The sequence below is a fragment of the Thamnophis sirtalis genome, unplaced genomic scaffold (assembly GCF_051295495.1).
Source record: "Thamnophis sirtalis isolate CommonGarterSnake01/CBP01778 unplaced genomic scaffold, rThaSir2_p1.2 scaffold_4, whole genome shotgun sequence".
Classification (NCBI taxonomy): domain Eukaryota; kingdom Metazoa; phylum Chordata; class Lepidosauria; order Squamata; family Natricidae; genus Thamnophis; species Thamnophis sirtalis.
The window spans coordinates 114913462-114928095 of NW_028261384.1; the positions used below are offsets into that span (position 1 = coordinate 114913462).

At 41.4% G+C, this 14634-nt stretch overlaps 2 protein-coding genes across 2 annotated transcripts; one reads left to right on the forward strand and one right to left on the reverse strand.

The window, feature by feature from the left end:
• The first annotated feature begins 158 nt into the window (after positions 1-158).
• On the forward strand, positions 159-5590 carry LOC106557070 (sulfotransferase 1C1-like). The gene is made up of 7 exons (XM_087713786.1): positions 159-339; positions 1117-1245; positions 1328-1425; positions 1785-1911; positions 3788-3882; positions 4348-4528; positions 5376-5590. Exons 1-7 carry the CDS (start codon positions 168-170, stop codon positions 5486-5488), a joined length of 915 nt encoding a protein of 304 aa, XP_087569912.1. The 5' UTR covers positions 159-167; the 3' UTR covers positions 5489-5590.
• Positions 5591-7579: 1989 nt separating this feature from the next.
• Positions 7580-14298, reverse strand: LOC106556681 (sulfotransferase 1C2-like). The gene is made up of 8 exons (XM_087714663.1): positions 14191-14298; positions 13251-13462; positions 12992-13120; positions 12797-12894; positions 11344-11470; positions 10789-10883; positions 9438-9618; positions 7580-7722 (listed from the first exon to the last, which is right to left on the reverse strand). Exons 2-8 carry the CDS (start codon positions 13423-13425, stop codon positions 7580-7582), a joined length of 948 nt encoding a protein of 315 aa, XP_087570789.1. The 5' UTR covers positions 13426-13462; positions 14191-14298.
• Between the last annotated feature and the right edge of the window lie 336 nt (positions 14299-14634).

The following is a 14634-nucleotide window of genomic DNA, read 5'->3' on the forward strand; positions in this document are numbered from 1 at the left end:
AATTATTGTAGACCTGAAGAACAAGAACATTGGAGCACCAGAAAAAGCTTTACCCGTTGGTAAGATCAGACATTGAATGAAGCAGAGGAAAGGCACCAATGGGATGACTGGGATAAAATCAAAAAGCACAATTTTCTGATGTTATCTTTTCTCTCCACAACCAGAATATGGAGCTACCTTCTAGCCTTGAAGATTTGGACCCCAAATTTGTCACATGTTGCTCACTGATAGAGATCGAAGGCGTTTCTTTGCCCACCACAACTGCAAAACACTGGGATCAGATAAAAAGCTTCCAGGCACGGCCAGATGATCTCCTCATCTGCTCTTACCCCAAAGCAGGTAAATGTCAAGGAGATAAATAGGAAGACCCTGACATCTAAGTGGGGAGAGGGTTTCCCTCCCCCAAAAAGGTACTGGAAGTAAAGGTCTACATGCTGTGCTGCTTAAGTGTTTTATTTAAACATTTAAAGAATTCATTAGTTAAAAGGACCTACAAAAATTGTAATTGGACCTTTTTTTATTCTTGGGCTTACAAAACAACTGATACTAGAGCAAAAGAAAAGGCTTGAGGAAGGAAAAGGAGAAAAATTGTTTGATGACAATTGATTCAGTAGACCAGACTGATGGAAATATACTGTATGTACTCTGATGCAGTGTATTCTGCTTTTCCCTGCATCTATTTTCTCTCTGGGATGATGTGATATCTCTCCCCCTCTCTCTCCCCCTCCCATCCACCCTCCCTCCCTCTTTTCTTTCTTTCTTTCTTTCTTTCTTTCTTTCTTTCTTTCTTTCTTTCTTTCTTTCTTTCTTCTGTTATTGAATTTAATCTTAATCTACTTTTTCGCTTCTTAGGGTAAAAGTTGGTTCCTCAGAAGCTTTTTCTGTAGCAAGCCTAAACATCTAGATGGTGGAGAGACAATGGGAAAGGGTTCAAAGCAGTCAAGATGGCAGCCTTGACTAAAACCCCACCTCTTTTAAAACCTGAGAGGGATAGGGTTTCAATTCATGGTCTTGACAGGCATGTTGACTTTGTTGATCCACCTATGGATGCCCATAGGAGAGTAGACTCTCAAGGTTTTACACTTCCTCTGAACTCTTTACTCTTCTTCTTTCCAGGGAGCACCTGGTTGCAGGAAACTGTGGACATGATCCAAAATGCAGACAATCTGCAGAGATGTGCTCAAGCCCCGATCTACAAGCGGATGCCCTTTCTGGATATGTTTCCTCCAATCACCTTTCCTTCAGGTGAGCATCTGCGGCGAGAACAATGAGAATCTTTGTCAAAGCTTGCCTGAATGTTTTTCAGACTTGGACAATGTTGTTTCAGACTTGGACAATGCAGAAGCAAGGCCTTCTCCACGCTCACTCAAAAGTCATCTCCCGGTTCATCTTCTGGCTCCATCCTTTTGGGAACAAAAGTGCAAGGTCAGGGCAATTGGAAGGGGTGTGTGTGGAATGGTAGGAAAGCAGCTTAATCTAAATCGAGATTCAGCACCTCCTTCTATTTCCTGGCTTGATGCGATGTTGGCATCAACTTTGGTATCTGTGACTTGGTGAAGAATTTATAAAATCTTGACCAAATCAATGTTCCTCCTTCAACTTTCAAAGTCTGTATGCGGTTAGGAGTTCTTCAACAATATTTGTGGGTTGGCCTTTTCTTTCTTTTTCTTCTTTCTGGAGCCAAACTCTATAGAGCACGGGCATTACCTCACTTTGGTGTGATAGGGAGGGGAACAGCCTGAAAATTGCTTTTGCATTCTCCCTTGTTTTCCCCTTTTCTTCAGGTAATCTATATTGCCAGGAACGTCAAGGACACTGTGGTTTCGTATTTCCATTTCCATCACATGAACAAAACCTTGCCACATCCAGGAAACTGGGAAGAGTTTCTGGATAAGTTCCTTGCTGGGAAAGGTGCGTAAAACCTGCCTGGAGAATTACAGCTAAATCCTTGATCTATATCAGTTAGTTTAAGTGACCATTCAAAGTCATGATGGCACTGAAAAAAATTACTTATCACCATTTTTCACACATTGCAACATCCCCTTGGTCCCCATTGCAGCATCAAAATTCAGATGTTGACAACTGACTCACGTTTATGACAGTTGCAGAATCGAAGGGTCAAGTGATCACTGTTTGCGACCTTCTGACACCCAAAGTCAATGGGGAAGCCAGAATCACTTAACAACCATGGTACTTAACTTAGCAACTGCAGTGATTCACTTAACAACTGTGGCAAAAAAGGTTGTAAAAGGGGGCAAAACTCACTTAACAAATGTCTTGCCTAGCAACAGAAATGTTGGGCTGAATTATGGTCATAACTTGAGGATCGCCTGTATTTCCTCCAAACCATGCCACATTCCACAACTGAAAACCATGTTATAACCATGCAAAATAACCTGTTATCAGGATAATGAAATATCGAGAAAAAAAGGGTACAAATGTTGCTGATTTGGGGGCCATGACTGAAAAAGTTTGGAAGCTTAGAGACTCTTCAGACATGCAGATTGGGTGCTATCTTATAGTTGGATATACTAGCTTGTAGTAATTCCCTTCATTTGCATGATAGTAGAGTTCCATGGTTAGGAGGCAAATTAGCACTCTAAGATTTGCAATGGTTCATCAAAGACAAAAGGGGTCCCTGTGCAATTTGCTGACCTTCACGTTATGTGATATTGGAAGTGTTTGTTTATAAGGCATTTCAGTTCAGTTCAATTCAATTCAATCAGTATAGCGCTGGAAGAGACCTTATGGGTCTTCTAGTCCAATCCCTTGCTCGTGACCAGGTGGCAGTGGCTTGCCAGCCATGTGACCGAGTGGGAGTGGCTTGCTGGCCATGTGACTAGGAGGGCCTAGGCAACTTGTAAAATGCGGTGAAACTCACTTAACAATGCTTTGCTTAGCAACCAAAATGTTGGCTCAGAAACTCTGGCATTTGAAGCAGGCAAGTCTTAAAGCTGTCAAGTTACAAGACCCTTGCACCCCCTAACCCTTTAGAAAAAAAAACCCAGGGGTGTTCAAACTTGACAGCTTTAAGAGGTCTGGATTTCAACTCCCAGAATTCTTCCTTTTGCTCTTCATCTGGATGGTGTGCGGACGGGCGGGGGGAGGCAGTTGGAACCGGTTCTAAACGGCACTGTAGATTTGTGGAACCTCTTTTGTAGAAGAGGTTAGAATTGGCAGGAACCCACCCATGTCCCCTAGTCTTCTTTTCTCCAGACCAGCCAAACCCAAATTCTGCAACCGTTCTTCATATGTTTTTGTCTCCAGGCCTTTAATCGTCTTATTTGCTCTTCTCTGCACTTTTTCCAAAGTCTCAACATCCTTTTCATAATGTGGTGAATGAGTCATATTCTACAGGTAGTCCTTGATTTATGACCACAAAAGAGCCCCAAATTTCTGTTGCTGAGACAGTTAAGTGAATGTTGCCCCATTTTATGAACTTTCTTGTCACAGTTGTTAAGTTAGTAAAATGGTTGTTAAGTGAATCTAACTTCCCCATTGACTTTGCTTGTCAGAAGATTGCAAAAGGTGGTCATATGATCCCAGGACACTGCAACAGTCATAAGTATATGTCAGTTGCCAAGCATCTGAATTGTGATCATTGGGGATGCTGCAACAGTCCTAAATGTGAAAAACTCCCAGAAGTCACTTTTTTCAGAGCTGTTGCAACTTCGAACAGTCACTATGGGAACTGTTGTAAGTTGAGGACTATCTATATTTTATTTATTTGTCCTTGAGAAAAGAGGCTGAAGTACATTTTCCACTGTTCTCTGATGTCTGTTTCTAGTTATCTGCGGCTCATGGCTTGACCATGTCTGTGGCTGGTGGGAGGCCAAGAAATGCCACCCGATTCTCTATCTCTTTTATGAAGACATGAAAGAGGTGAGAAGCTTCCCTTTCCATAACAAACTTGTCACAAAAATGTTTCAGGGAGGGAATTCAATGATACAGGCCTGTCTTTCTCAATTGGGTCCCGTGGAATTTTAAGGTTTTACAAGAGTTGATGAATAAAAAATAGACAAAACTTTGTTTCTTGAACTTTGCGCAATGCCAACGCTCATAAGAATTTGAGCGTCTATGCACCACAACTTAACTGCCAGCTTGTCACTTTGTTATTGTTGTAATTGGATGATAAATGTGAACTGTAGAGTGAAACTTTCGCTTTGTTTGTGTTATTTTTATGCTGCGTTTCTCTGAAAATGATTTCAAGAATTCTTCCTAGCTAAATGTTTGAGAAAGGCCGGCAAAGACTTTGGATTGAGATGTTCAAAAACACATGGCCAGTCTCCTGTCAGTAACCCTTATCGCTTTTTTCCTTCCCGTTAACCATTTCAGCCCTTTCCGTAGGATCCAATTCGGGAAATGAGGAAAATAGCCCAGTTCCTGGGATTAGAGATTCAAGAACCAGTTCTGAATCAGATTTTGGAGCACACCCAGTTTGAGACCATGAAAAGAAACACAATGGCTAATTATAGTAACGTGTCTCCCTGTCTCATGGACCACAACGTGTCACCCTTCCTGAGAAAAGGTGAGGGTGGAAACTAGAGCGGGCAGATGGGGAGAGTGGGTTCTTCTAGTCCAACCCCCTGTTTAGGCAGGAAACTCTATACCGTTTCAGACAAATGGTTATCCAACATCTTCCTTAAAACTTCCAGTTTTGGAGCATTCACAAATTCTAGAGGCAAGTTGTTCCACTGATTAATTGTTCTGTCAGGAAATTTCTCCTTAGTTCTAAGTTGCTTCTTGTCCTTGATTAGTTTCCACCCATTGCTTCTTGTCCTACCCTCAGGTGCTGTGGAGAATAGCTTGTCTCCCTCTTCTTTGTGGCAACCTCTGAGATATTGGAACACTACTATCATGTTACCCCAAGCCCTTCTTTTTATTGAACTAGACATGATGTAAAAGTATACAGTGTGGGAAACACATTTGGAGGTTGGGGGGAAGAGATGCTGCCTAGGGAATGGTCAGATAAGAGCATAATCCGCAGCTGGACAGTAGGTAGGGCAAGGAGCTCAGCATGGACTCACCCTAATTTTCTCAAAAAAAGAGATGGCAGGAAATTATACTTTCAGACTTGCAAGATTCTGTCAGTGTAGCCTTAAATTAAGTAGAATAAACCTATCTGGTCTCCTTTCCTGTCTGTATACCTGGTAAGGCTCCCACCTGGTAAGGCTTGAGTCCCATGATGGGTGTCAAATTTTGGAAAGGTGATCCTTGCAGTGTTGAAATGCAACTGAGAGGTGTGGGAAAGCAAACAGGAGGAGGGGGTAGCTACTACAAAAGATGAGTTATCTAAATCCTGCTGGATTAGAATAGCAGAAAAGTAGCAGGGGAAACCTGGCAACTGAGTTTTGTTACTCCCGCTCTCTCTGCAGGTATTGTTGGTGACTGGAAGGAATGCTTCACAGTGTCTCAAAGTGAGCAGCTGGATGGCCTCTGTAGTCAGTTGCTGGAAGGCAGTGGCCTGACCTTCCGCACAGAATTGTAAAAGCAGTTCTTCTCCACACAGCCTTCTCAATCAAGCCTGCTTAAATTATTAATCTTCCTTGCATTTAATAAAATAAGCCATGGATCCATAATCAAATGACAATCCAAGCTTTACTGTGCATTTCTTCAAAAAGCTGATTCTTGTTCAAAAGCATTTGTCATTGCCAATTAAATCTCCTTTTGCTGCGTGACCCAACAAATGTGTGCCGACAAAACCGCGCCGACGAAATCGCGCTGCAATGAAAAAAACAACATAGTGGGACGCGAAAACAACATTAGGGGTTAGGGTTAGGGTTATAATGTTGTTTTCACGTTGCAGAATGTTGTTTGTTTTGGCGTGGCACGGTTTCGTCAGTGCGGTTTTGTCGGCGCGCATTTGTCGAGCGCGCATTTGTTGATGAACCCTTTTGCTGAAATTCTCTTATTGAGTTGCTTGCTCTCTCTCTCTCTCTGTCTCATTTTCTATACTGTATATGTATATGATGGAAAAAGGAAGGTTGCCCGCCTTTTAATTTAAAGATTTCTCTCTAATTTGTACTTAAATTTTCTTTCCTATTGCTTAAAAAATTACTAGTAGGAAAAACATTTTAAAAGGAAAGTGGAAGGAGAAAAGAGGAAGGCAGAAATAGCCCTTTCCTGATATTCCAATCCCTTAAAGGTAAAGATAATGGTTCTCCCACAAATATGTGCTAGTTGTTCTCGACTCTAGGGGGCAATGCTCATCTCTGTTTCTAAGCCAGAGACCCACCACTGTCCAAAGACGTCTCCGTGGTCATGTGGCCGGCATGACTAAACGACGAAGGCACATGGAACACTGGTACCTTCCCACCAAAGGTGATTCCTATTTTTCTACTTGCATTTTTTTATGTGCTTTCGAACTGCTCGGTTGGCAGATGCTGGGACAAGTAATGGGAGCTCATTCTGTTACATGGCACTAGGGATTCAAACCGCTGAACTGCCAACCTTTCTGATCAACAAGCTCAGTGTCTTAGCCACTGAGCCATCATGTCCCTTAGTTGAGAGCAAATATGGCTCTATTTCATATATTTTATGTTTATTTTATTTACCATTTTTTTAAACATTTATTTTTTATTTTTTGAACAAACACAAACAGACAAACCAAAAACATAAAAGCATCTTTCATTACAAATTATAGAAAGTGTGTCATTTGGTTACAAAATTTCTATGCATCCCTTCCATAGTCATCACTTACCATTCATATCAAATCACCTATTTTTAAATCAAATATATTTATATATATATTACTACCGTGTTTCCCCGAAAATACAACATGTCCTGAAACTAAGGCCATGCCAGATTTTTGCAGTGGGCAAAAATATAAACCCTCCACTGAAAATAAGCCCTAGTGAAGGGGTGGGTTTAGCTAGAACAGGGGGCAGCCCTTCCCTTCCCCAGTCACCTCAGGGTTTCTTGGCCCTTAATTGGATCAGCTGGGCCACTCCTTTCACAGGAAGATTATACGTAGAACATTGGATATGGATGTCAGTACAGGTTGTCAGGGAAATACAGGTAGTCTTCAATTTAGAGAGAGAGAGAGGGGGGGGTGTACATAGGTGTGTTTATTCTTGAGAACATGCCTCTGGGAGACGTAATTTACCTAACTTTGTTTTTAAAGACTTTATTATCCTTTTGTGGATTCTGTCTGGGAAACTTATTTTGGAGTTTGAGAAAGTTTGCTAATTTAATTAACTTGGAGATACTGATTCTCACACCATTGTGGATCCTGTTAATACTTTAAGGGAAGATGTTAGCAGTATATAGAATAAAATATACTTGGATATAAAACTTCTTACAATCACAACTTTGAACCTAGGTCACAGGTAGCCCCAGGTAAATCCATCATAACTTTGAATTGTCACTAAACAATTGGCTCTAAGTTGGAAGTACTTGTACTGAGATGGTTCATGACAGAGCCATTTTGAATTCTGTCTCTAAAATGTCTTCCCCTCTAAAACGGCAACTGAGTGCTTTTCTTCACCACAGACCCTTTTAAATACCTTTTGTGGCCACGATGGCCACATAACCTCAAGACATAACTCAAGATATACATTACAACATTTCTTCAAAGCCTTCACAGACCCCCCCCTGTGATGACATTGCGGTCCCCCAGGGATCTGCTGGCCACAAGCTGAGAACCATTGTGCTCGTGAATTAAGCATAAGAGGTTCAATGTTTTCTCTACTAGAAGAGATCTCTGGAAGGAATAGGTGATACCTGCTCAATAGCAGTAACTGTGAGAGGGATTTAGAAGTCCTAGCGGACAATCACTTAAATATGATCCAGCAGTGTGCGGGCAGCAGCCAAAATAGCCAACGTAGTCTTAGGCTGCATTAACATATCACATAAAGTGTGCACACCACTTTATTATCCCTTGATTAGGACCACAGTTGGAATATTGCATTCAGTCTTGGTCGGCATGATATAAAAAAGAAGTTGAAAAAGTGCAGAGAAGAACAACAGAGATGTTTAGGGGGCAAAACATATGAAGAATAGTTGCTGGAATTGGGTATGTCTAGTCTAATGAAAAGAAGAACTAGGGGTGACATAATAGCAGTATTCCAATATCTAGGAGGTTGCCCCAAGGAAAAGAGAATTAAGCTATTCTCCAAAGCACTTGAAGGACAAGAAGCAATGGATGGAAATTAATAAAGGAGGGGATCCAACCTAAAAACAAGGAGAAATTTTGTGACAGTGAGAAAATTATTTAGTGGGAAATCTTGCTTTCACAAATATCTATAGAGATTCTCAGTCATCCAAATTATGATCGTCCCACAAGTGCTTTTCAAAAGGCAAAAGCGACAGAATACCCACGAGGCAAGTTCCAAAGGTGTTTTTCGAAAAGCAACTGGACTGTCTTGGTTTTCTCTGAAAACATTTTGCTTCTCATTCAAGAAGCTTCAAGAAACTACTTGGGTGAGAAGCGAAATGCTTTTGAAAAAAAGCAAAGTAAGTCCAGTTGCCTTTCAAAAAACACCTTTGGAACTTGCCTCCAGGACTTGTGGACGCTCCATCACTGCAGGTTTCTAAAGCAAGATTGGGTAGCCATTTGTCTGAAATGATATAGGGGCTCCTGCGTGAGCAGGGGTTTAGACTAGAACAGAGATCCTCAAACTTTCCAGCTTTGTAGACCGGATGGGGGATGAGAAGAGTGCATGTACGCACTGCCCTATTTATAAATGGAACACATGTAATCACTCACCCACTGCTCATGCAAGTGGGGATACACACACTTCCATGGGCTGGTTGTGAAGAACTCGCAGCCCAGAAGTGGGCCAGGGCCTGGAGAATCCCTGGACTAGAAGACATCCAAGATTGCTTCCAATTCTGTTATGCTGTTAATTCACATCCTAGCTACCATCTAGAACAAAAGATTCAACTTTTTACCTTCTTTCCCAAAAAATAAACCACAAATTGTGACTATTTGTGTCTAACGGACCAAGTAGAAAAAACTCTTGCATGCTCAACAGATTTCTATTTTGAAACTCCCCTTTTTTATATGATCCACATCTATTCTTTCCCAACTATGTCTCATCTATTATTCCCAACCGTTTCCTCCTATCCATGGTTGCGTCTGTGGTTGAAACAACACCAAGGGTAAAATATTTTCCCTAATTATCCCTAATAATTACGTACAACCAGTTGTTCATGTATGCTGCTTTTATTAACCAATTATAAATGAAGCTATACCCTAAAAGGTATATTTAGAGGCATCTTTGAACACACCAAATTAATTATTAGCGCTTTTCATGTTGGATGTTCTATTCTGAAATGATTAGATTTGCAAAATGTAATCTTACAGTGTTCTTTCACAGCTATTCTGAAGTCAATGCCTGTGCTTTGTGCTTGGGTTTTTTGCCACTATTCCTGAGACCTTCACCAGCCCCTCCTATTGGATGCAGTTAAAATTCAGCTTCAGTTCTGACCCTCACCTTTTCTCATGAAGGGGGACAAGGATTGGTTCATCACAAAGGCAGGCAGAGTGAGGTAATTGGCCATGGGGTTGCTTTTCATAGTTTCAAACTTTGTATGTTCCGCAATCTCCTTCAGAAGTGGATCTGGGAGTTCAAAGTTGAGGAAGTGAGCAATCTTCTGGATTTCTCTGGTTGGATCCTATTACGGATATGGAGAGAATTCTGGCTATTTTGATGCTTTCTTGACTGGAATGATTAGAAAATGGAGCTTGCTCAAGAGGCAATCCACAATAAGCTCTGAGCTCCAACAAAATGGGCATTTTTGACGCTCATCTTCAGGCCCTGCCCTGAGTACCTTATATAAATTTTCTCTTGTAATCATTTGTATTTTATCCATATCTGCCTATATTATATCATATATATAGCACTGGTTTCCAGTTTCTTTCTGGGTGTGGTTCAAAATGTTGATTATCATCTCTAAAATCCTGCATGCTACAGGACCAGTTTGTGGCACCAAGTTTCTATCAATCATGTCCAATAGGATGGGTGTATACCAGTGGTGGGATATTCAGCCAGTTCGCACCTATTTGGGAGAACCGGTTGGTAACTTTCTAAGCAGTTCGGAGAAATCGGAAGAAATCGCCTTGTGTTTTCTCCCCACTTTACAGGGCTAATCTTGTAAGGAAGGCAGGAAAGAAACATTCTGGGTTGTTTCTAGCCTAATCTTGCCCTGCTTACAGAAACTGCCTCTCGGCTTAACCCTTAATACATTGTAACAGCTAAGGCAAAGTGTCCATCGACCTGAGTGACATTGAGTTGGCCACACCCACCCAGTCACAAGACCACCAAGCCACGCATACCTAGCTGGTCATTAGGGCAGAGGACCGGTTGTTAAATTATTTGAATCCCACCACTGGTGTATACAGATCCCTTCCCTTAAATGTCATCTAATGGGACCAGGAAGCACGCCCTAGGAAGCAGTTCCCCCACTCAAGATCTGGCAGCTCCCCCCCCCCCCACAACTTTTCTGGAAGACTTAAAATGATGCCCCTCCCCCCGCCGATACGAGTCTGCTTATGGTTTCTTATACATTGCGGAGTGTTGGTTTAGGAGATTGGGGTTTGAGTTTTTATTGTTTTGAGGGTTTTTTTTTAATGTTCTTGTTACTGTTGCTGACAGCTACCAAGAGCTATGGCTTGTAAGATGGGCTGCCATATAACGCTCCTAAATTTTTAAAAAATAGCTTTCAATGCAGAATGAGCTTCCCTTACGCCCTGCAGTACAGCTTGTATCCATTATCTCATGGTTGAAATTTGATGGAAATGTATTCTGTGTGTGGGGGGGGGGAGGGGGGGCATAAGCAACTTACTTCTTTTATGTCTTCATAAAAGAGATACAGGATTGGGTGATGTTCCTTAGCCTCCCACCAGCCTCTGACATGTTCAAACCAAGAGCCCCAGGCAACTGCAAAAGAAAGAAAAAAAGACAAGAGAATCTTGATTTACCTCTCTTTCCTTTCTGCTTCATAACTCTAGGCTCTACCAGCTTTCCCTTCAAAATGGCTTTCATCATGGGTATTGAACTATTCTGGTTGGGAATGATAGGAACTATAGTTCTTCAGGAAATGATGGCACACAGCTTCTCAGATTTAAGGGGAGAAATCATTAACTTTTTTTCCCCAGAGTCACAAAATTATCATTGGTACAGGGAGATCCACACTTCTTTTTCAAGAGTAGTTGGGTAGCTATACTTCACGTTTTCTATAGGCCCGATAGTGACTGGCATCCAGAGTCTTCTAGTGGCAAGAAAATTTAATAAATAAAGAAACTGATGGTGATGACATGATGACATATTACTGCTAGGAATTCAGCAAGCAATCATTTCCCACATGCTTTTCATTCCTATTTCTGCAGCTTCCACTTACTCTTTCCTATAAGGAAGTTCTCTAAAAATTGATCCCAGTTCCCTGGCTTTGGCATTGCCTGGTTCATGCGGTGAAAATGGAAGTAGGAAACAATGGTATCCTTAATATTCCTCGCTACATAAATGATCTACAGAAAGAACAGAAAGTCATAAAGACTGATTATGTTATTTTAGTTAGGGTAATGAAACATCTACAAGAAAACCAGCAAGCTCAGAAAGCGGTTCCACCACAAATGCGCGTACGACAAAAGCGCGTGTGACTAAAGCGTGGTGACAAAACCGCGCCGTCAAAACTGCGCCGTCAAAACCGCGCCGTCAAAACCGCAGAGACGAATGAGCGCTGAAGCGCTCCGACCACACCGCGCCGACAGAAGCGCGCTGTAACATAACCCTAAACCTAACCCTAAACCTAACCCTAAACCTAACCCTAAACCTAACCCTAAACCTAACCCTAAACCTAACCCTAAACCTAACCCTAACCCTAAACCTAACCCTAAACCTAACCCTAAACCTAACCCTAAACCTAACCCTAAACCTAACCCTAAACCTAACCCTAAACCTAACCCTAAACCTAACCCTAAACCTAACCCTAAACCTAACCCTAAACCTAACCCTAAACCTAATCCTAAACCTAACCCTAAACCTTACCTTAACTTAAATCGCGCTTCTGTCGGCGCGCTGTTGTCGCCGCGCTGCTATTGGCGCACTTTTGACATCGCGGTTTTAGCGCCGCGGTTTTGTCGGTGCGCTTTTGACGTTCGCAGTTATGTCGTGCCACGCAGAAAGCAACAAGGACTTCATCTTAAAGACTCTAGGATAAGCTTTTCATATTCATGCATACATATATCTATGTTGTTTCTAAGAGTTGACACAGACTTGATGGCAAATAATCAAATCATACACACACCTTCACACAAACACACATCTAGCTCTGCCTTATTCCTATCTCTGCCTCTTTTCCAACACATAAAATGATCCTAATCTATCCAAGCTCCAAACTCTCATTTATTCAGATCATATTCACCATGTTTCTCAACCTTGTCAACTTGAAGATGTCTGGACTTCAACTTCCAGAATTCCCCAGCCAGAGATATACACTCTTGGTTTAATTTAGGAAGTTGAAAAAAATACTGAGGATGAATTCAAATAAGAATTAAGACTTACTTCCCCATGTAATAGGCAGAAGGAATGACCTTGAAGATAGGAGGAAGATCTTCTATCAAGATATTGGTCAGATAAAAGATATATGAGTTTGGACAAGAACTCTTATTGAGAAAACATCTCAGACAAGACTGTCCCTAGTTTTCATGAAGATAAAGGAAGGGAAATACATTCAGACTTGCAAGATTTTGTTACCACAACCTTATAACAAAAGTGGGATTGTCTTGCATGACTTTCATTTCCTTATTGGATCTAACTTGAAAAACTGAGATTCTATCAACAGCTGTTCTAACCTTGCAATTCTGTTCCCAGAAGGAAGGTGGTAGAAGCTGGACTGGAAGGTGAGATTTCAGAGTGCGCGGGGAAGGCATTGCTTCTGCCATTTCCAAACCTGCAACATGGGAGGGGGAGATGGATGGACATAATTCAGGCTCATGGAAAGGAAAACCTTTCCCATCACTTCCATGAAGCAGTACCTTGCTACTCACCCGAAGATATGGGTTTCATAGGAAACAAATCTATGAAGGGAATCCGTTCATATATGGGAGCCCTTGCACATTTCTGTTTGTCTCCTCCATGCTGCACCATGTCCACTATTTCTTGCACCCAGGTAGTCCCTGATATGAGGAATGAAGAGAACAGATAGATTGATGTAGAGATTAAGTCCTGCTCCTTGTTTAATTTAAACTTTATATCTCTTTCCTAAAAAAGTTCCATCATGCTTTTCCATGTCTCCTTCCCACTTACCTGCTTTGGGATAAGTGCAAATTAGAAGGTCATCAGGCTGGGCTTTAAAATTCCTTAAGAGCTCCAGGTTTGCAGCAGTACTATCAAGTAAAGAAGTTCCTTCAACTTCCACCAGCTTTGAGTGTTTGAGTAACCTAGGATCAAACTCTTCCAATGCTCTTCTTAAATACTCCATAACTGAGTGGAAAAGGCAGGAGAAGGGAGCTTACAACCTGCAGAGATGTGAATACAAATCTTTGGGATTTAGACTTCCAGTTTTGCAAAGATTCTGCTCTAGAGTTCCTTATGAATCAAAGTCAAGTTGTCTTCCTGCACTATATAAATTCATGTCTGTCTCCACCCACTTTCTCTTTTCTTCCCTAAAATTTCTGCAAGGACTGGAAATTTGATGATGGGTACATTTTCTAGACAGCAGAGACTTGGGAAATGTTTTCCTGAATAGGTTTGTATCTTGTGAGATGGGTTGGGCTGAGAGAGCGAGAGATCCCAAAGTCACCTACCAGCTTTTACACCTGAAGAAAAGAACTCATGGCCTCCCTGTTTCTAGCCCAACATTTTAACCATTACACTAAACTATGTGTGTTTTTAATCCTAAGACTTTCTTTCTTATTTTTTATTGCCTATGTTAAGGGAGGATTCTATGATCACTTTAGGTCTATGCTTCTTAAAACAATTTCTATCTTATTTAATACACAATATACTGTACCTAATCAGTGGTCTGACTAGTGAACCCAAGAAAAGTAGACACTCTCAGGAACTCCTAAATCCCAAAAGTAAAATTTTATTGGCTACACTAAGAATCAAAACCAACTCCGATTTTTACTCTGCAATGCTTATATAGTTAAACAATAGCTTCTCCTTCCCCCCACTCTGGCTTGATCATATTGTCCAATTATGAATAGTCCGTCTGTTTAAAGAACAGTTCACTTCTCTGTTGTACCTTGCAGCATCTTGGCTCTCACAGTCTGTTTCTGGAGTATCTGCATTCTTTCACCCTTCCCTCCTCCCAGTTCTTTGGCAAGCTGAATAGCAATCTTGGCAAATTGACCCTCTGGGAAGAAGGGGAGACTGGAAAGACATCAGAGATAGATTAATATTAATATTCATGCTCCTTGAGCATTCACTCCCCCTCCTGGTTTTCATGGGAGCTTGGCATGGAATCTTCTCACTAACCTACCAGTATTAACATCTTCTTCTTTCACCCATTCTGTTTCTAACATTGGACATCCCTTCTATTGTACCAGATATTGCAATTTCCCTTTCTATTACCTTGAATCTAGAATTCTATTAATTTCATAGTGCTTCTCTCCTCTCACCCAAATAGAGAGTGGTAGTTCCCTTCCAGCCTGTCTCAAGTTAGAGCCTTTAACAGGATTCAACAAAC

What these genes read in the sequence shown, in the direction of transcription:
- LOC106556681 (XM_087714663.1), bottom strand. Translation starts at nt 13,425, where the DNA reads ATGGAGTATTTAAGAAGAGCATTGGAAGAGTTTGATCCTAGGTTACTC. An exon ending in GAACTTCCTTATAGGAAAGA is followed by an intron (nt 10,884 to 11,343) that starts GTAAGTGGAAGC and finishes TTTCTTTTGCAG; the next exon opens with TTGCCTGGGGCTCTTGGTTT. An exon ending in TTTATGAAGACATAAAAGAA is followed by an intron (nt 9,619 to 10,788) that starts GTAAGTTGCTTA and finishes TATCCGTAATAG; the next exon opens with GATCCAACCAGAGAAATCCA.
- LOC106557070 (XM_087713786.1), top strand. Translation starts at nt 168, where the DNA reads ATGGAGCTACCTTCTAGCCTTGAAGATTTGGACCCCAAATTTGTCACA. An exon ending in TCCAATCACCTTTCCTTCAG is followed by an intron (nt 1,246 to 1,327) that starts GTGAGCATCTGC and finishes ATGTTGTTTCAG; the next exon opens with ACTTGGACAATGCAGAAGCA. An exon ending in GTCACCCTTCCTGAGAAAAG is followed by an intron (nt 4,529 to 5,375) that starts GTGAGGGTGGAA and finishes CTCTCTCTGCAG; the next exon opens with GTATTGTTGGTGACTGGAAG.